Source organism: Fistularia commersonii, chromosome 7 (genome assembly GCF_037954325.1).
Source record: "Fistularia commersonii isolate RoL2024-O1a breed Wild chromosome 7, RoL_Fcom_v1.0, whole genome shotgun sequence".
Lineage (NCBI taxonomy): Eukaryota > Metazoa > Chordata > Actinopteri > Syngnathiformes > Fistulariidae > Fistularia > Fistularia commersonii.
Genome location: NC_141290.1, coordinates 8,741,546 through 8,763,013, shown reverse-complemented (window position 1 = coordinate 8,763,013; position 21,468 = coordinate 8,741,546). Strand labels below are relative to the sequence as shown.

The 21,468-nt window shown below is 56.5% G+C and overlaps 1 protein-coding gene across 1 annotated transcript in view; it reads right to left on the bottom strand.

The window, feature by feature from the left end:
• Positions 1 to 346: 346 nt before the first annotated feature.
• The window catches only part of pax7a (paired box 7a), a 38,000-nt gene continuing 16,878 nt past the window's right edge, over positions 347 to 21,468 (bottom strand). The window contains 8 exon segments of the mRNA XM_086149623.1: positions 347 to 543; positions 545 to 603; positions 1,663 to 1,738; positions 1,740 to 1,770; positions 1,772 to 1,914; positions 13,002 to 13,198; positions 13,350 to 13,515; positions 20,246 to 20,445. Coding sequence (XP_086005749.1) covers positions 487 to 543; positions 545 to 603; positions 1,663 to 1,738; positions 1,740 to 1,770; positions 1,772 to 1,914; positions 13,002 to 13,198; positions 13,350 to 13,515; positions 20,246 to 20,445 — 929 coding nt within the window. The 3' untranslated portion in view covers positions 347 to 486.

Sequence of the window (21,468 nt, the reverse complement as noted above, 5' to 3'; positions counted from 1 at the left end):
ACCGCTCAAGGGGGGAAGGGGGGGGACGGAGGAACAGCAGCTTGGAAAACAATCATCCCCTCTGCACCGACACGCAGCGGACTCCAACCCCGCCCCCCCCTTCCTGACGCGTGTCAGTCACGTCTTGCGGAAATAAAAAAAAAAGGGGAAACAACATAAATCACAGGAACGAGAATCAAAGAACAGCGACGAGAATCCCGACAATATCAAAAAAAGGAGGGAGGAGGAAGGGGAGGAGGAAGAGGAGCGGCGCCCAAGGCGGCCCGGATGTGCACCGGACCGCGGCCGTGGTCGCCCGTCCGGCAGAGCGAGGCGGCGGGGAAGGGGGGAGGAAGTTTGAGAAGAGAGAGAGAGAGAGAGAGAGAGAGAGAGATAGAGGGGCGGAGGGGCGACCCGTCCCGCCGACGCCTCGTCAGAAACCTCGTCCTCCGACGCCACGGAGTGCTGACCAGCAGAGGAGGAGGGCGGGCGGCGGGGCGGCGGCGCTCAGTAGGCCTGCCCCGTCTCCACCTGCAGCAGCCCCAGCACGGCCGAGTGGTCCCCCGAGTTTCATCCTCCGCTGGGTGGACAAGCTCACGTTCTTCGCCAGATAGTCGACAGCAGCTGCGGAGAAAGAGAGAACCGAACGAAATTAAAAAATCGGGATCGGACGGCGCGGACAGAGTTCCCGCTCCCGGAGCCGACGGAGCCGAACCGGGAACAATCGACTGAGAGTGAAAGATAAAGCCCCCCCGCCCCTCCGCCGCCGCCCCCCCGCCGTCTGGGGTTTGGCGCGCTGCTGGCACTGAGCGCGTGCATCCTGGTACGGGCGGCGCGCTGTCACTCACACGGGTCCCCGTGTGTGTTCTACGTGCCAGTCTTCATTACACGTGGCATCTCCGATTTCATGCCCTCCACGCTCGGAGCCGCCCGTCATCTGCAGCCCCCCGACAGACGCTCCCTCCATTCATTACCCGTCCACGGCGCTCAATCACCGTCTTAATTAACCTCACATCAGCTCGCATCCGCACCGCCATCAGTTCCCGAGCCGCAGACAGAACACACACACACACACACACACACACACACACACACACGTGCAAGCGTGATGGATTGGCAAGCTCGACAGCGGGTGGGGCCGTAAACACAAACACTCTGATAGAATTAGATTTTTAAGCAAACCCGGGCAGATGCACCGTGGACCAGGCCTCGACACCAGAACCTGCCAACACACACACACACACACACACACACACACGGGGGGGGGGGGGGCTTTGCTTTACCTTTATGAAAGGCTGCGACAGCATCAGTCAATTATGCTAATCTAATAAAGTAAACTCTTTCCTGCCCCGAGGGAGACGAGCATGTGTGTGTGTGTGTGTGTGTGTGTGTGCGTGCGTGTGTGCGTGTGTGTGAGATCTGGACGGAAAAAAGAGGGAGCGAAGGAGGTGGGCGAGAGGACACTGTGGCCCCTGAGGGCGCGCTGCTCTTTGAAGTGGCCCTCTCCTCGCTCCCATCCAAGTGGAGAGGGGTGTGACTAAGGCGAGAGGATGGCGGTCGCCGGTGTTGGTGGGGGTTGTTTTGCGGGTGGGTGTGTGTGTGTGGAGGGGGGGTCCTTTATCAAGAGCATGTGTCCGCCTCCGCCGACGAGAAAGGCGAGGTCACGAAGAAGGCCGCACTTACTCTGCCCGTACTGGCTGTACTGGTAGCCGGCGGCGACGGGGTCCACGCTGTAGCTGGTGGCGCTGTAGGTTGGGGGGGCAGTAGGACTGGGTGGAGGCCAGGCTGTCCCACGCTCTTGATGGTGTCGGAGCGCTGGCTGCAGCTGGCCGAGATGGGGTTGGAGCTCTCCAGGCTGCTGTGCAGCGGCGAGATGGAGAAGTCGTGCTGCGGCTGGGAGGGCACGGCGCTGGGGTTGCTCAGGATGCTCATCACCTGCGGAGGGGCGGAAGGGGGTGGACGGGGGGGTGGAAGGGGAGGGGGAGGAAATTTGGAGAATTGAGGATCAAAGCGCTGACAGAGTTGAGGGAAAGTACTTTTTTTTTTTCTCCCCGAGAATATACTTCTATCCCAGCTCTTCACGGTGGAGACGCCAATATAAATACACCATTTCAACTCTGAAATGGGAAAAACTTGACCGTCTTTTTTTAAGGGAGAGAGTGAGGGCGGGAGGGGGGGGGGGGGTGAAAGAGTGTGTGTGTGTGTGTGGGGGGGGGGGGGGGTGAAGAATACAAGAAGGACGAGGGGGTTAAATAAAGGAGAAAGGGGAACAAGAGAGACTGTTTCCATTAGCTGGCGCTGTCAGGAAGTGTTCTGCTGCGGGACAGAAGGGTCCCCAGGGCGATAATAGACCCGCCGTCGGTGCCAGACAGCCCCTGTCCCGGAGCCCGGGGCCCGGGGCCCGAGCCCCCGGCCCGCAGCACAACAAGCACCAAGGGAGTCCCTAATCCCTTGCCCCGAGCCTGCCCGTCTCATGAATAGTAATGAGGCTGGAGCTGGTAAATGATCCCCTCAGATCCCGGCACTGAGCGGGCTCCGAGAGCCTCGCTGAGAGGCCGCTGATACCGCGGGCCGGGGCTCGGCGCCGTATCGCAGCGCTCTATATTATTCATAGGGCGTAAAGCTTCCAATTCGAGGGGAATGGAGACGACGGTAACGTGGGGGGGGGGGGGGGGGAGCGGAGCCCGTGGAAACGGGTTGAAATGAATGAAACGGAATAAAAGGTCGGCCGCGGCTCCTCTGCGCTGGAGGAGCCGGAACGCAGGGAAGAACCTTGTTTTTCTCCTGCCGTTGCTTTCTTTTCTTAAGTGAAAAAAGACAGCGGAGAGTGTGTGTGTGTGTGTGTGTGTGTGTGTGTGTGGGAAGGAGGACGGGGGGGCGAACGGGGAGGGGGGTAAAAAGGGAATTGTCCGACACATGCTTCCCTCCTATATACCTTCCTCTCAACATCAGGTTCACGTTGAATTCGGCTATGCTGCGCTGGCCTTTGGCCCCTCGGCTGCTAAACCAATTAGTCGGCGATGGAACTGGTTACACACGGGCGATACACACAACACACACACACGCACGCACATGCATGCACGTGCATGTTTGCGCAAATGCACCCCTAACCGGAGCCGGCGGGCCACGACCGGGAGCGACGCTCCGCGGCGGAGGACGGCCCGGGCCGAAGGATCCCACACAGGAACCGGCAGCCATGAATCACATCTTCACAAATACCCCCCCAACAATACGAGGCGCTCCAAGCACACCAGGCACAAAGCCCGGTTAGTCATTTCCACATGTTAATTCTATCAGTATGAGCCCCCGCCCTCCTCCTTCACATCTGCACACAAAGCATGTGACGGGGATCCATAAGAGGGAGATTCATGGCTTCTCCATGCTGGATGCATGGGGGCTGAGCGGCTCAGGAGGACGGGGGGGGGGCTGGAGTGTCCTGGGAGAGACGGCTGGAGGGCACTTTAGTCCATTTTAGTCGTGGGCTAATTGGAGGCCGATTACATCGCCTCATCGGGAAACAGAATGGCCGACAATTGGCCCAATTAATATTCATGCCGCTAAAAGTTCTTCAAAAGGGAAGCGGCGTCTTATCATTTAAAGTGTTGCCGTTTTTGCTATTTTTAGTGAATTAGGACGGCTCGGACGCTCAGAAATGAAGCGGCAACACCGTGAAGGACGTCCCCGGGGTCCGTTCCTCCCACGGAAGAAAAAAAAAGAACCCAGTCCCCCACCGTCCAAGTTTTCCAAGAGGGCACGGTGGCGATCCTTTCCGGCGGTGGCGCGGGATGACTTTTCTACGCACGTCGCAAACACTCGGTGGGAAGACGCAGCAAAACCAGGTCTCCTTCTCACCTGGCGTAGGAGCGTTTCGCCCATTCACCTTGCACCGGGTGCTTCAGCTCGCCGGTACTTTTGCGTGCCGGAAATTCACGTGTGCGAATTAGACGTCGCGGTTGTTGTGATTTTTGCCTCTGCTAGCTCGCGGTGGGATGCCGCCGCCGTCCCCGGCAGCCATGTTGGTTTCAATACTATGAGAATGATTTTCTCCGCATTTACAAATTTTTGGCTCGGGCAGGTCCAGGCCACAGAGGCCATCCTATCCCTCCGTGCAAAAAAAAAAAATATGTTCAGCTAAACGCCGTCTGCATCCCAGCCCAATTTCAACACCGAGATTGAAGAAAAAAAAAAAATCTCAACAACCTTTTTGTCCCTGACGTAGTCTTTGCACCTCCGTCCCCCCCGGCCAGCAACCCCCCCCGCCGCCCAAACCCACGGCGTCCTCGGCAGCTCGGAGTTCGTTTGTTGTTCGACGTTGTGTGAGTGCTGGTTCGAGAGATAATGTGAGCCAGGACTCAGTTTAAAGGACAATGCTCCAGGGTGTCGCCCCCCCCCCCCCCCCCCGCCCCCCTACCCCAAACCCTGGCCCGCTCCCCCCTCCCTCCACCTCCCCCAACAGATAGATTACTTTAAAAATAATAATAAGAAAGTAATTAATTCTCACAAGTGCCGGCGGTGGAGTCGATGTCAACTGACACAATGTGCATCCTTTCAGATAAATAAATAAGGAGAGGTGCTTTCAGCCCCCACCCCGTTCACCCCTGCCGCCGCCACCACCACCGACCAATCACATCTCTTTAAATTTTTTCCCCTGAATGCCCGGCGAGACACGGCCCAAAAAAAAAAAAACAAAAAGGCCACGCTCTTCATCGGCCCGAAGAACAACAGCAAGGCTTGAAGAGGAGGAAGACGAGGGTGAGAATGTGACAGCCTGTGGGGAATGGCAGGGAGGAAGAGGAGGAGGGGGTGCAAAGGGGAAGGAGAAAGTGATATGGAGAGAGTGAGAGGGAAAGTAGGGGCTTTAGGAAGTACAAAGACTCCTGCAGGACTGCGCTGGCCTGAGGGCGAGCCTGCCTGGAGAGCTGATAGGAACCCCTTCTGTTCCATTCCTGGCGCCGGCGCCGGCGCAGCCCTGCACGCCCCTGCGCACCCCCGCGCACCCCGGCCCACAAATACTCTTAATCTGCGCAAGACTGGATTAGTTCCTCTGTCACCGATAGCTCCCCCGTTCTGCCCAAATGAAATGCCCCCGAGACGTACCTTTAAGTTAGGGCCGGGGTCAACGGGGCAGCCTGTGTGTGTGTGTGTGTGTGTGTGTGTGCATGGAAACCAGCGCTCCTGAGTGTCTGCGAGTTATCTGGTTGCCACAGAATGGCAGCGCGCACCTTAGCAGATCTGGACGGCTGATACTCGCCGCGGCCGGGGACGATTACAGATCCGGCGCGGCGTCACTGGCTTTGGGATCAATATTTCCAAGGCCGGGTCCTGAGGGGGGCGATTACAGCGCGGGGGGGGCGCCGGGGCCGCCGTCTGCCTCCTGACTTTGACTGTCCCCGCTGATAAACCACCCCGCTCCATAGGCTATCGTATATAAACACATTTTTACCGCTATAAAACACATACAGGCGTGAGTGGATTTTCCCTTTAAGCTCCTCCGCCGATTCCCGGAATATAATAAATGCGTTGCGAACCAAATAAACTCCAGCCAATAAATAATAATAATAATAATATCAGGGACCCCTCCCCCAGTCAGCCCACGCCCCCCCCCCTCTCTGTCCCTCACATGAGAGGGCCGGCCCAGCGGGCAGTGAGGCCCCTCATCTGAGCAGACAAAATGACTATTTAAAAATAACAGTGATTGCATAAATTGAATTAAAGCGTTTTGGTCACGGGGGAGGCGGCGAGCGGGGAGGGGGGGCACGGCGGGGCGAGCCGGGAGGGTGGCAGGCAGCAGATGATGGGCTCCGGCCTGCATGCCACTGCGTTAATTGGCCGCGGCGCATTAATAAAAACTGAAAAGTGGCTTCCACCGCCGCGGCGGGATGAAGAGACAGGGGCGGGATGAGAGGTTGCGGTGCGGGGGGGGGGGGGGGCGGGAGTGCTGGAGGCAGGGAAATGGGTCTTTGAAGAACGTGGTGCGAATTGGACGGAGAGGGGGGAAGATGGGAGGAAGGGGGAAGGAGGGGGTCGCTAATTGTGTTCAATTAAGTGGCTGATTGGCACTGACAGAATCTGGGCATTGACAAGGGGAGCACAGATGAGGGTGATTAGCAGGCGCTGGAACAAGCTGTCAGTCCTCACAACATGTTAGCCATCCCATAACCATAACTGCCCCCTCCCTCCCTCCCTCCCTCCCTCCCTCCCTTCCGTCCCCTGAATACACTCATCTGGAAATCAACAAGATCCCGGTTCTTTTAAAAGCCGCTACACATCCTAAACCCTGTCCGGTCCCTTTTTTTTATATTGATGCCTTCATGTTCAGGGGAGCACAGCTGTCCGGCTCGGTGACCCCCCCACCACCCCCTCACAACCCCCCTAAAACCCCCCTAAACACCCCAAAGTATGAGCTATAAAGCTGGCCCCGCACTAACCAGGGGTTAATATGCTGTCTATTGGACTGCAATTGGAGAACGTGTGGAGAGCAATCCTCTATTCTTTGCTAGTGATATGCTTGAGTAACTATGGGATGGATTCAGCCACTGGGAACAAGAGAGCCACCCCCCCCTCCCTTCAAAGCAAATGCACACACACACACACACACACACACGCGCACACACACACACACACGTGGACCTCGGCTCCTCGCACCTTGCGCCGACGCCTCTTCTAAATTAAACGGCAGATTTTCTGATTCCAGGAGAGTGGTTTCAGCCAGGCAGGGTCTGCGTGCATGTGTGTGTGTGTGTGTGTGTGTGGGAGAGAGAGGGAGGGGAGGGAGCTGCTCCAGAAGCACAGCAAGGAGGATTGAGGGTAGAGAAGGAGAAAACGGGGGAAGGAGGGGGGTCTGTTTGCTGAGAGCAGCAGGGGCCGGGGCCGGTGAAAAATGTCAGGTCAAATTGTTCTTGACAGTGTTAATATCTGCACCTCATAGGCATAATTACATGTAAATAAATAGTGAAATAGCTCTCAGCTGGAGGCTGAGAGGGGAGGCAGCCAGCTGAGGACCCGAAGAGGAGGAGGAGGAGGAGGAGGAGGAGGAAGAGGAGCAGGATGAAGCTCGCTGGAAGGAGGAGAGGCTCTGGGCAGGGGAGGGGGCAGGGTGAACTTTGCAAACGATTTACGAGTGGGAGGGGGGGAAGAAGTGGAGGCTGGACGGAGGGGAAGCGGGACCCCGCGGGCCGCCGGGGGGACACGCAGGAGTAAAACCTAGGTGAGAGAAGGAGTCAGAGGGGAGTATTAATCACGGCCGTGCACCTGTCAGAGTGGCATCTGGAACTAACAGGGGCCACATGAGGCGGGACGGAGCCCCACCGCCAGAACCGGCCCCTTCCTCCTCCTCCTCCTCCTCCTCCTCCTGAGCCGTCCCACTACCCAGAGCAGACACTTCACCTGCCACGACAAGTGGACGCTTCAAAAAAAAAAAAAAAAAAGTCACCTTCAGTCTGCCTGTGCACGGTGCCATAATGGCCATTTTAGATAAGATCTGTGCCAGAGTGTGCTCGTGTTTGTGTGTGTGTGTGCTCTAATAAAAGGCAGCAACACACACACACTCCACCTTATAGGCATCTGGGCTGCGTGGGACACACAGCGCGTGAATCAGTCTCAGTGGTTCTCTCCTTAAATCCCCCATCTTCCAGGATTTACGGAAATTCATATTGGCTGCCTCTGCAAGATAAATGTAAATCACATTCCCTTATATTTGCTATTTATCAGGATGCGGCAGCATCACTTTCAGCGGGAAATATCTCCCAGCCGCACACAAACACACTTGCATTTAAATAGCATTTTTATTGTCCGCCGCAGCCTTTCATCTGGGCGTAGGGAGAAGAGCCGCCTCTCCAGGGGAGAGAGTCGGAGCAAAGGGAGGAAGGTGGGGAGAGAGAGGGAGAGCAAAGCGCTATTGGCAAAGCATCACGGATGACAAAAAGCCAAACGGAGGGAAGGAAGGAAGGTTGGTAGGTGAAAAAAAAAAATAGATTATGAACGCGAGGCGGCTCCAGCCAAAATATTTCGGATTTGAAAAAAAAAAAAAAAAAAAAAAAAAAAGGAGAGAGAGAGGCTTCTGGGAGAAGGGAAAGATGAGCAACACATGGCTCATGAAGGCCTCGGGCTGAGGAGGAGGAGGAGGGGGAACGGCAGCAGGTGGACAACGCAGCAATCCAAGATGTCTGACCTCGCCGTGCATGCGTCGCCCCCCCCCCCCCCCCCCCCCCCCCCCTCCCTCCACACCCCTTCCCCTCCCGTCATCCCACAGAGTTTCGAGGGGGGGAAATGTTGCAAAACAAGCGCCGACACTAATAATCTGCGCGGGAACAGCGTCGCCGGTGGATATGATTTCCCGTCCCCGCGTCTCCCTGGCAGCCGCCGGCAGCAGGTCCCCCTTCCCTCCCAAAGCCTCTTACATCTTTTTTTTTTCTCCACTTGCCAAATGGAAACAGTATTTGTTTTAATGGGAGTTCTAATTAACCAGTGTGCACCCCCTTCCCCTTCAACATCCCCGACCCCCCCCCGCCCCCCTCCGCGCTCCGTGAGTGGCTGAGCTGTGAGCGCTCATCCTCTTTGATTCGTTGTCAGCCGAGCCTGCCAGCTGACACGGTGCCCGGCGAGCGGCTTAATGCCCAAGTTTTAATAATGTGGGGGACTACATGAAGCTCCCCCTCTCATTGGTATTCAGGTGCAGGGTGTCTTGTTAGAAGTCAGGGAGGGGAGGAAGAGGAGGAGGGCGGAATCGAGCCAGAGCTCCAGATTGTTCCGTACATTTTCCCCTCTCCTTTTTTTTTTGGCAGCAGCAAGAGCTCGCTTCTTAAAAATAATTCATCCCGTTTTTTTTTTTTTTTTTTAAAGAAGGAACGTCTGCGCCGGCTAATGGAGGAGCGGCGGCGCGGTTCGGAGTCTCCCCTGGCTTATCTCTCTCAGACAGTTGTGGGGAGTCGCTGGTGAGCGCGGTGTCAGCCTGCGTGGAGCGGCGGGCGGCGGGCGGCGGCAGGCAGGCCCGGGGACACGGATCAAAGGGAGGCAGGGGTGAGAGCCGCGCTGCCTCTGATCCCGCATACGTGCGTGCACGTACGGAAGTGTGTGTGTGTGTGTGTGTGTGTGAGAGTGAGTGTGAGTGCGCGGAAAAGCCCAGCCCACTCACACAGCCCAAAGGCCCTCTGCGGATACACACACACACACATGCACATCCGTGTCATTCCAAAACACACAACACCCCCACAATAAAAAAAAAACAAAAAAAAAAAAACTGCAAAACACAGAGGAAAGTTCCTGAAAGGAGGAACTTTGTGAGCTCGACGACGGATCTGCTGCACCCCGGACCTGCTCGGTCCGTGATCTAATGCATCCTGGATCTGCAGGATCTACTGCTTCCTGCATCTGCTGCGACCCAGGACCTAGTGAGACCCGGACTTGCCGAGTCCTGGACCCACCATGTCTTGGATCCGCCGCGTCCAGGATCTACCGCAACAGCTCCACACCTTGTGCACCCTGAACCTGCTGCTGGATCTACTTCTTCCCCGGACCTGTAGCACCCGTGACCTTCTGCATCCTGCAGCTACCGCATCCTGGGCCTGCTGAGCCCCCCCCCCCTCCCCAGCCGCCTGGGTCTTCTCCCCTCTCCCAGCAGGGGTCCCCATCACGCAGCCACCAGGAGCTCCTCTTCAGGAGCGTCTGTGAACGCCACTCAGAGGCTCTGGTTGTTGGACGCCGCCAACTTCTGGTCGGGTTCCCGGAACCAAAATGGGCGAGGACAAGGTCGCGTTCAGTGGGGAGAAAATGGTAAATACCTGCCTCACCGACACCCACTGTGCCCCCGAATGAAACAACAAAATATCACTCCTGCTTTCATAGGATGCGCCCAGCCATGCACGCCCCCGCTCCTCCACGCCGCCCGCCCCGCCTCCGCCGTTCGCAGTCGACGGCGGCCGTTTCCCGGGCGGATGGCTTCTCCTCCACCCGTAATGGGAAAACGCGTGCTGTCGGGGTAGGTTATGGGATTGGGACGGACGTGGGCTCCTGTCGGGGCCGCCGAGAGCCGCGGGATTCCATTACAGCCCTGGCACCTCGCCGCCGCAGCCCATTTACTGGGAATCACAGAGTTTTCTGTCAATCTCGCTCGGCGGGCCGAGGCCACCGGCGCCAGACGCTCGCAGAAATAGCTCCGCGCAGGCATATCTCCCGCGAGCAGACGCCGCCTGGAACTTATAAAATCGAATTCTAATTTCCACTCGGACGGGCGTACCTCTTTGTGCGGAACAGGGGGATAGAACAGGGAGAAAAAAAAAAAACCTGGTGTAAATCAGGCGGGGTGACGGCCGAGGGGTGGGGCTGACCGGGCAGTTTAACCGAAACCAGGCCAGAACAATGTAAACCCCGGTTCAGCGGCCGGGGGGGGGGGGGACTCGGATTCACGGATAACAGGAAATAGTAACGGGAAACTGGATTCTTTTTACAGACTCAAGCTTGTAGGAGTCGCTCGCCAATGAGAACCGGGTTTTGAGTCATTCGAGTCACCGCGGCAGTGACCTTTTTTCCGAGCAGGGCTTCCAATTTGAGCTAATGAGTGAGTCGTTCGTTGAGTTAACGAGGGAGTCGTTCGATTTGTGAGCGGGGAGGAATATTCTGAGCGACTGAACGATTCGAACGTTGATTTTCCGAGTGAGTCGTTCGTTTTTGTGGCCGAGGACGGCTGCCGTGAGGTACTGAGCGATTCGTTTGTTCATTTACCGAGTGAGTCGTTCATTTTTGTGGGCGGAGAAGGCCGCTATGAGGTACTGAGCGATTCGTTTGTCGATTTACCAAGTGAGTCGTTCGCGGGGAGGGCTGCTTTGAGCTATCGAAGGATTCGTTCCTGTAGTTATCAATGGAGTCATTCATTTTGCGAGTAGGGAGGGCCGCTGTGAGCTCCGGAGTGATTCGCTCATTGAGTAACTGAGTGAGTCGCTCGTTTTGTGGGCGGGGAGGGCCACTCTTCTGATTCTTCCTTCACAGCTCATAGCAGGGAGGTAAGGGGAGAAAATGAGTAAGAAGAAGATAGCTTTTGCTCCTCCCAAAGCTTTTGTCCTCGACAAACACCATTTGGAATCATGACTCACGAGTCAGTAAAACAAATCTCGAGCTTCAAACGATTCGTCCACAGGAAAAAAAAAAAAACCTGCACGGACCACGGGCGGTGGCGGTGCTTTTCAGGTGGCTCCTTAAAACTACTTTCATCAGACCGCTTGACAGAGTAATTGAATACTGGAAATCCAGGCTGCGCCGTTGCCCAAAGGCTCCCGTCCTAATCCTCGCTATGACAGGAAATGTTTAATATCCCAACACATTCTTGAATTCCTGTGAAGAGGAGGAGTGGGAGGAGGAGGTGGGTGAGTTGTGGGGGGGGGGGGGGGCGCCGCGCACCCCATGCCAGTATTAGAGAGAGCCATTAATGAAAAAACGGCTGGGTGTTCCTGGTGTTTCTTCTGCAGGTTTGCAGCGGGAGCATTAGCCGTTAAAGCCCCGGCGCCGCGATTAACAATCAAACACGCTGTGAGCCTCCATGTTATCCTCCGTCGCTCCAGCAGGAGAGAAAATCTCCTTTTTGTCACGAAATCCTTAATTCTTTCTTCTTTGAGAAAAAAAAAGAAGGGTAATACCAAGAATGTTTCCAATCTGCTTTGAGAAATATTTGAAGGGAAAAAAAAAAAAAAAAAGAGAGAGAGAAAAACTCCCAATAAAACACATGTGAACGACGGGGTAATTGTGGACAAATGCGGCATTGAAATTCATTTTCAACTCTTTACACACCATTTCAATCTTGTTTTCTGCCTGTTAGCCACATCTTGTCGGTGAGGGTGGGCAGGACCGGCCAGCGTCGACGGGTAATTGTGTGTAATTCACTGCGTACACACGATTTGCATCAACACAAATCATTTTACGCTGAAAGACGCCGCCTTCCGGAGGGGCGGCCATTAAGGGGAGGGGTCCGGAGGGGTCGGAGGGGTCGGCGGGAGGAATCCCAGAATTTAAACCTCGCGCTGGCGGCCGACCCGCGCTATCGGCCTCTCCTTTCTAAGGAGCCTCCACAGCCAATCACCTGCCTCCATCTCACCATCACCGACTCACTTTCCTCCATCCATAAACCTCCTCCCTGGTTTTCCTCTGGATCTCCTGCAACCTCAGCATCCTTCTACCCAGGTCCTCTATCCAAGTCCAAAACATCTCAGTGGGACTTTATCTCCAGCACGTCTACCACGTGAACTCCTTCCCGATCCTCTCCGTTCTCCGTCCTTCTCCTTCCGTATATTTCTATCAGCCCTGCGTCTTTCCCTTTTTCCTTCCCTGGTTCCAACCTGCTTGTTCCTCCACCTCCTTCCTCTACACCTGCGCGCACACACACACACACACACACACATACGCTCTGCATTTCCGCTGTGCACGTTTAAAAACGGCGGGAAGTGTGAGAACGCCGCCGAGGTCGGACGCGGTTCACGGAGGGAGATCTTCGCCAAAGACGGCACCCGTAAACCGCACAGAGATGAGTAGAAGAAGAAGAAGAAGAAGAAGGAGAAAAAATGAATCGCATAAAACACTGGAGTCTTCCAGTTGCAGACAATTACGTGGAGAAGATTACGGGTCTACATTTATAAGCTTTAGCTAATTATTTCATCTGCACGGGTTCTCACCGCGCCGTGCAGGATTTAGATGTCCCAGGGAAGTCGAACCGCCGTTCGGAGCAGCTCGAGTGCGGGCGCCGCTATCAAGATGAATTTTAATTTGTTGATGATAATCCAATTGTTTTACAAATGTACCAATTTAGAGTAGCTGAAATAAATCCCGGGCTTTGGAAGGCAAACATAAAAGCCCACACTGGCGGTTATTTTGCTGAACATGCCTTTTCTGAATTTTAATTTCACTCAGATACAATTACATATTCTTACCAAGGCGAGGAGGAGGTGCAGGGCGCCGAGGGGGGGGGGGGGGCTTTTAACGGCGAGTTGGCGCTAAAAATAGCGCCAGGAGTTCAGGGGGGGCGAATAGCCCGGACTGACCTGCGGGGAAAGCCCGTTCCCGACGGGGTTCATGTGGTTCCCGGACGCCGAGGGGCTCATGAAGGTGTCGGAGTAGCTGGAGAAGCCGTGGCGGTTGGACGAGAGGCCGTAGGCGGAGCCGCTGTCGGCGCTCAGGCCGCCCTGGTGCATGGAGGACGGCGGCAGGGGCTGCGGCCGGTGCAACGTGCTGCTGCCCTCTGAACACACACACACACACACACACACACACACACATGCAGGTGAGTCGCCTCCACACCTTCCTGTCGCATCTGTAATTCTGCCTCGTCACGGGGGGCGTCCCCGATCAGACGGGCGCAGGTCGGGTTTTTACGTATGTAGGAGTCTCACCCTGCGATAACGTGGTGCTGGGGTAGCTGGACTCGGGCAGCTGGTACGTGGGCAGGGTCGGCATCCCCGTGGGCGGGAATCCTCCGGGGAGCAGGTGGTTGAAGGCGGCGAGTTGATTGGCCCCGGCCTGCTTGCGCCACCGTGCCCGCCGGTTGCTGAACCACACCTTGCAGGGGAGGAGGGAGAAGAAGTTGAGACAGAAGCAAGGCGGCTCCAGCCGTGATCAATCTGACCGCCAGCGCGGTGAACGCCGGTGAACGCCGGTGAACGCCGGTGAACGCCGGGGCGGGTAACCCCCCGTGGGAGCGGCGTCCGAGGCTCAGCGCTCCGGTCCTGTCGTTCTTAAGTGGCTGAAGCCCAGATCTGTGTAAACAGGGAGCCCTAAAGCTCTCTTCAGAGGGGAGAAGTCACCCAGAGGTCAAAGGTATCCCCCCCCCCCTTTTTTCCCCTCGTCCCGTCTTTCGCACACTGATTTTTTTTTTTTTTTTTTTTTTTTTTGACGTCCGGAGGAGAAAATGTTCTGACATGGGGCCGGAGAACGAGCGCGCTCCAAAAAGTGAGCAGCACCAAACAAGCAGACGCACAATGTAAAGGCCCTGAATGGAGAAGAAAAAGGGGGGAAGGGGGGGGGGGGGCGGTGGGGGCGGTGGGGTCCCCCCTCTTTTGAAGCGCTAAAGATTTACACATTTTAAAAAGGCTTCTGCCTCAACAAAACACGAATATAATCGGGGGCCGCTTGAAAAGAGCCGGCAACCTGCTCCATTTACGCCAGACAAGGCCGCGGCTCCAGTGTGTGCCTGGGGTTGAAGGACATTGATCTATGCCTCGCTCGGGCCATTCATCAGACTTTAATACACTGTCAGCGCAGTTCATCTACCGTTGTGCTCCGAGCGGCCGGGGCCATTGTGAGCGCACATGAAAGAGGGGGACAAAGGCCTCTCCATACGCCCGGGAGAACACTGGGCACAAAGAGGGGGCGTCCCTTTTAAACAGCTCTTAAAAAGAGGGGGGACACTTTTCCAGGGGACTTACACCGTCCACGTCCTCGCCGCTCCTCAGGGGCTGCCGCCTCTTTTTTTTTTTTTTTTTTTTTTTTTTCCTCCTGTACACACAAACACGTAAACTGCTATTCGGCCTACAAGGGATCTCGGGCGCGATGGAGATCTCAATCTTACCCCCCCCCCCCCCCCCTTCCCCTCGTGCAACACCGCCCCGCCTCGCCCGTTTCTGCCCCGGCCACGGAGGAGGACGCCGGGCAACATGCGGGGAGAAAACCAGCGGCGATGCTTGCGCCGCCCGCTTCCGCCGCCGCCGCCGCCGCCGCCAACGCCCCCCCACCACATCTGAAAGCCACTTTCCAAAACAAATGTGGCTCCAGTGAAGTTTCCCCCATTGGGATGTAGTGGACCGTGTTCCAGTCGCCTGAGCCCGGCTCCCACTGGGCCAGACAAACAGCTGCCTGCTCACACACACACACACACTCACATATACACACACCCTTCCTTCCACACACACACTCCCCATCACCCCATCCCGAGATGCCACTTCACCTCCGACCTCATCCACTCACCCCAGCACTCTTTTATCTTCACTCCACCCCCCCTCGCCTCCTCCGCCGCCGCCGCCCCTTTTGGAGATGGTGTTCCATCATGGCCGACACAAAACATGGCCGAAGGCCCCCCCCCCACCCCTGTTTTAATTCACCTGTTGTCTTTGGGGTTTCTGAGCCAGTCAAACTTCCAGAAAAGTTAGCAAGAAAGAAGTTTCTTTGGTTGGGGGGGGTGATTTTGTCGTTTCTTTAAGGGGGGGTTAGCTGACAGGAGCACCAACCCCCTGCTGGTTGGAATGGGAGGAGAGGGAAGGACTGTCACCGGTGGAGGCTCTCCTCCCTGCAAATGTCCAGCTCTCAGCACAGAGCAGGATAAACGGCTAGTGCGCGCACACACACACACACACACACTCTAACCCAGCGCCTGGAGCTGAGGATTTGAGGCTGCGCGCTGGAACCTGATCACAAAGTCACCTTGGACCAGGTTCTCTCCTCCGCTCTCCACAATCCGGCCTAATTCTCCGCAGCCCGCCTGCCGCCGTCTGTGGGTTCTCGCTTTCACGGCCTAAGAGGGTTTCTAGAACCTAGAACGGCGCCACGTTCCCCGCGCGGAGGAGATTTCAGGACTGGAGAGGCGGACGTCGGCTATCCGGTGTTTTCTGGGCGTCGGGCTCGGCTCTGGCTGTCAAACAAATGAAATTCGAGGCTGAGGAGGCAGACGAGGCTCCGGAAAGGCGAACGGCTAGCCGGGTTGCGAGCCCCTGGTTCAAGTACGGCAGCCATCTTTTCGCCACGGCCTTAAGCTTCTCCATTCACTGCCAAAAATCGATTCCTGGCAATTGCGCGGCGTTTTGTCGTTTCTTTTCTTATGTGTTTGTTTTCAAATCGAGGCTGATCGCAGATAGGGCCAAACTGTACGCGCCCGCAGCGGCTACTGCCGCCGCCGCCGTCTTAAATCCGATCACTCTGTGTTTCAGAATCCCCTGCTCAGTCAATCCCCTATGAATCATTCCGTCAGAAAGGCAGAGAAGAACCCGGTGTGGGTGTGTATGTGTGTGTGTGTGTGTGTGTGTGTGAGACGCCTCTCCGCAGCCAATTTGCAACATTGGGTAGATGAATAACCCGAAGCCGAGATAATGACAAAACAAAATGTGCTGCTGACTTCACATCCACGGGAACACGGAGGGGTGATGCAACCAGCCTCAACACACAAATGCTCCTCTGTTTCATACCACGCAATACCCCCCCCCCTCGCCTCTTCCTCCCCCTCCCAATCTTCTTTACCCCCCCCCACCTCCCTCACTCGCTTGCCTTCCAGACTGGCACTATGCTAATTAAAGTAGCTAGGAGTGTGAATTTGAGAGGAGAGCGGGATTAGCTCGATAAGTATCAGGAGTACAGAAGCACTGTACCAAAGTCATTTAAATTCTAATAATAAGGGAGTGTTAGAACATTCGCGCGGACGCATTGCAACAATTTCTCCCCGACAATCTACATAAATCCTATTTGTGCCTTTATGAGACGTAAACCCCCGCACTGGCGGGAATATGGCTGCCTGTTGGGTTTTGGTCGCCGCCGCCACCGCCGCCGCTTACGGTTTGCGTTTACGGCGGTGGCGCCGGACCACGTGGACATTCCACACCCGCGGCCCCCGCCCCCTTCTCTGTCCGACCCCGAGCGTTGCCGCGCCACCCGCCGCAAGCCCCAGATTCTTTTTTTTTTTTTTTTTCAACCAAATTGATTTGCACGCTTCGTAAAAAGCAACGCTTATACCTTATTAGATTCCCATCGGTACCAAGGCAACGCGCTGCACGTTTATTGGCGGTGAAAGAGGATCTATGTGATGGACGCGGCGAAGCCAGCCGGCGGCGGGCGGCGTGCTGGGCTGCCGGGGCCTCAGCCAGGACCCGGGAGTCCCTCTCTTAAAAACTTCATCCCGATCGGCGGGTACGTGACGGGCTTCATCTGAGGGGTTGATTTACGGGCCCTCCCCCCCCCCCCGACCGGGCCTCCTCGGAGGTTATTTACTCCCCCAGTAGCTCAGAGAGGCCGGGTCACTGGACGCCAAGAGGAGGAGGCGGTGACGGCGGGCTGGCAGCGCGCCCTCCCGCCGAGACGGTCTGGAACCAATCGTAAGGAGAGATACGCATCGCGTCCCGCAATTTGTCAGCGGGGATGTTAAAAACCCGCTGCCGGGCGGCTGGTGGCGAAGGGGGCCCGCCACTTCGCTGAAAGAGCCGGCGGCTGATAAAGATGGATGGCGGAGAGGTCTCCGAGTGGCGGGCCGAGGGGTTGATGCGGCGTTTATGAGGCGGGGAGTTTGGGTCGGGGGAAGCCGGAGGCTGCCGACGCCGCTTGGATTTACAGCGGGGTCCGGGCTCGGGGCGGCCCACCCTGCGCACCGCCGCTGTTTTAGCGCTCCTGCAGGAACGCCATTTTTCACATTATCGCCACCTTTAGGGGCAAACGTTAAACTAGCAGAGCAGGACACCGCTTCTTTACGGGTTAAAATATGGACTAACCCCCCCCCCCCCTTGGCCACGGCCCCCTCCTCGCCTGATGTTCCTTTCTCAGCCCTGAACACAGATCACTCTCCGGGCGCCATCTGGAAGATGCGTCATTGCAGCTGTGCCGGAGGAGCTCTGCCGGCGGGCCAAAGGCTCAGCTCTCCTGCCCCATGATGGAGCGCCCGAGCACCTATGTGAGAGTCCAGCTGCCGGACGCTTCACAGAGCAAATAGAAGACACATGCACGCCATCCAGTTGGTGTTTTAAAAGCATTCTTCGCCGCACGGCCATTAGTTCATTACTAAGTTTTCCCGGCGCCGGCCGAGCGGTGATCCCGGACTTCCCCGTCGTTGGTTAAAACACCCTCAACACCCACTCTGGGATTATCTGTGTGTGTACATGCTAAAGCTATGATGCAGATGCAACGCACACACACAGACACACACACACACACACACACACACACATACACCCGACATGGGGCATTATTTGTATTGCCACCCCCCAACTCCTTCAATGCAACCTTCTCAGGGAAATTAAGTTTGAGTTGAACTTTTTTCAGACGTTCAAAGCCTCCCAGAATTAGATTACGAGGAAAACAGCATTAACCACTTACAGCCACGACGCAAATTCCTCAGCTTTTCACATGACATCATTTAGGGCTATCATTTAGGAGCAAAAGGCCAGCTAATATTCAGATGTGATGTGCAGCAGGAGATGCTAACTCCGCCGCTGACGGATCCATGAAGGGTTAACAGCAGCTGCACTTGCCACCATGTTTCAGCCCATGTTTGATTCCCCGATGTGGATCGTTCATTAGAATAATCACGACACACACTTTCAGAAAGGGTGTGTGTGTGTCCCCTACACTTTCTCCATGGAGCGCCGTTCTTGACATTCCCAACCTCTCGCCTCAACTTAAACCATTTCAACTGAACGTCTCAGCTGGGGGTTTCCAATGAGAGGGTTAAGATCCCTTCCGCCCATCACGAACACACACAAACACACACACACACACACACACACACACACACACACACAGGGGTGGGGGTCAACGGGGGGTGCAAGACAGATTTGCTAGCTCACCAGGTTAATGTTCAAACAACACCTAAGAACACAAACATGATAAGTAGCCTCGACAAGAGGGGTACAAGAAGGGGATGGTTGTCTTGCACCTCTATTTTAGGGGACCTCCTCAACCCTCCACCCCTCGATTTTTAAAGTTATCGGCCCCCAAAACAGACCTTGTGCCCTGCAGATGCTTTTAAACACATGCTAAACAAACATCCATCGGCCAAACGTCTGCTTGAGTGGGGCTTTAAACCATCAGACGTCTGGAGCGGGGTGTGGGGGTGTGTGTGGGGGGTGAAGATGGACCGGGGGCAGGAGGTGGGGGGCTGAAGATGGACAAAGACATGTGTGGAATCAGTTACCCCGATTGCATGTTTGTCCTGTGATGAACACTTCACATGCGGTGAGGAGTTTCAGGGGTTCAGAGGGAGACCATGGTAAGAGGAGAGGGGGCGAGGGCCGGTGGTGGTGATGTGAGGAGGGGGGTCCGAGGGGTCCGAGGGGCCCGCCCCCCTCCGAGAACCCTTTCTTTTTTTTTTCCATCCAGCGGCTGATTGATTAATGTTGTTGTCGGGGCACGGGGTCCCCGGAGAGGATGAGAACCCCTGTGTGATATGTGGAGGTTTTTACAAGCAGCGGCGAGCTTGAAAGTGATGGGATGAGATCCTGGCCAAAGGCCGGAATGAGAAATCCATCAGGAATGTGCCCCCCCCTCCCCAAAAAACACACACACACTCACTTTCTCCTCCGACCCCCCCCCCCCCCCATCACCACCGCCACCTCCTCCTTCTGGAAGTCTGTGGAAGAACAGCTGCCGCTATAACTCTACTGTACATATTTGGCTTCACTCTGACATACAGCTGCGCGTCACCAGAGCTGCGCCGAGGTGTGAGGGAGGGGGCGATAGAGGAGGGGGGGGGGGGCGTCCCTGTCAAATTACCAAAACATTAAAAGTAATGACCCGCGTGTCAACTCCTCCACGAGCGCGGTGGGAAATATCTCCCTGCACCTTTCTCTTGGATCTGGCCGGTTAGGAAAAGGAGCGGCCCTCGCTGACCCCCCCGGCCGGCTCCTGATTGGCTGGAGGCGCGGCGGGGTGGACCAGCTGTTCTTGAGGGGCTTCCAGTCCAACTCCCTGAAGTAGTTCTACAGGAGCTGGCGTTACATGGACTGCACGCCGAGGCGGAGGAGAGATGATCCGCCATGTTTTCCTCCCTCGCTGTTCACATGGGGCGCCGAAGACCGAAAGCCCCTCCTGTGCGTCGACGCCGCCGAGCAGGTTCTTCAAGGTTCTACATATCGGGTTCTACGGCCCGCGTTCTGCTACATCCAATGCTGAGATCGACGCTTCCGTCGCCAAACCCAAGCACTGGGAATTTAACCCTCCTCTCCCAGCAAAACACGGGAACCCACCTGTAGGGACACACACTCAAGACCTGGAACTAATGAGTGTCTGGATTGTACTCACACACACACACACACACACACTCAAAAACACACACATGGCGGTTGATAGACAGCGCAGAGGACGTGCGTCTCTGACACGCCAACACGGATGAAACGCAACCCAATGGCTGCATCCTGTAACCACGGCAAACAGACTAGCCGTTCACTTTCAGTTCCGGGTGCGTCGGCAGATTGGTTTTATAAAAGGACAAAAAAGATGGTTTGAAAAGAGCGACGCTGGGCCTCCTCCTCGCCGTTTGGCGTGGAGCTGGGTCAACGACGGCCGGGTGCCGAAAGGGGATCGGGACGGAGGCGCGTCTGACCTGCACTCTGGCCTCGGTGAGCTTCGTCCTCTGGGCGAGCTCCTCCCGGGTGTAGATGTCGGGGTAGTGCGTCCTCTCGAAGGCCTTCTCCAGCTCCTCCAGCTGCTCGGCGGTGAAGGTGGTGCGGCTGCGCCTCTGCTTCCTCTTCAGCGGCAGGTCCGGCTCCGAGTCCACGTCCGAGCCGTCGTCGGTGCGGCTACCTGCGGGGGCGGAGAGCGAAAGAGAGACAGAGAGGGGACGCCTGAGTGATCGGCGGACGAACAAACCGTTTGCAGGAAATGACATCAGCGGCGAGGCCGGGCCGCCGCGCGCGCGCGCGGCCGGGACGACGCGACCTTAATCTGAGGATATTTATTTCACGTACGAGGGGGTCCTCGCGCCCCTGTGAGAGGGAGAGTGGGCTGGGGGACGGGGCGGAGGGGCTACGGGGTGGAGGGGTTAATCTGTGGCGGCCACCTTGCTTCAACTCCGCCGTTTGGCCCGAGGCGCCGCCGCCGTCGCCGTTCTGTCGCATACGTCCCCCCCGTCCGCTGTCACGAGATGAATGGCGGCACATTTCACAGGACTTTTTAGGCACTCGTGGGGGGGGCGGGTGGGGGGAGCGCCGCGCCGCTCTCGCTCGAGGAACACAGATACGGCACAAAGCTGCACAATCCGGCCCGACAGGGACATTTCTGACAGCAAATACGCATTACCGCCGCGCATTACCATTATAACTGAATTTAGAAAATTGCATCATTTTCACCTCCTCTGCACGTCTATTCAGGCTGCACGGCCCTTTTCATTCCGTGTCACAAAATTCGTATTTTCATAATTTCCCCTCATTGAGGCGCTGACAAGGCAGCGTGATGTGCCAGCGTTGCTCGGGGGCCCGGTTGGATTGCATCACGCCGCGGTCCAGAGAGTGTGGGAGAGGGAGAAGAAAAGATACCGGGGAGGAGGGGAGGAGGACGGGGACGAGGAGGAGGAGGAGGAAGGGAGGTTTCGCCGTCTGACGGGAGGCCCTTCGCCGTTCGAACGCCGTCAGCGCTCACCTGGACGGCCGGACAAAGGGGCGCTCCGACGCGGCCCTCCAAATAACAACAGTCGGGACAAAGGAACACCGGAGCCGACGGGGGTCTCCGGGCCAGCGCCGGAGTTTAATTAAACAAGGAATTATGGGATTATATGGAGGCCGTCATTACGGGCCACTCCGCGAGGCGGCGACGAGACGGCTTTTTTTT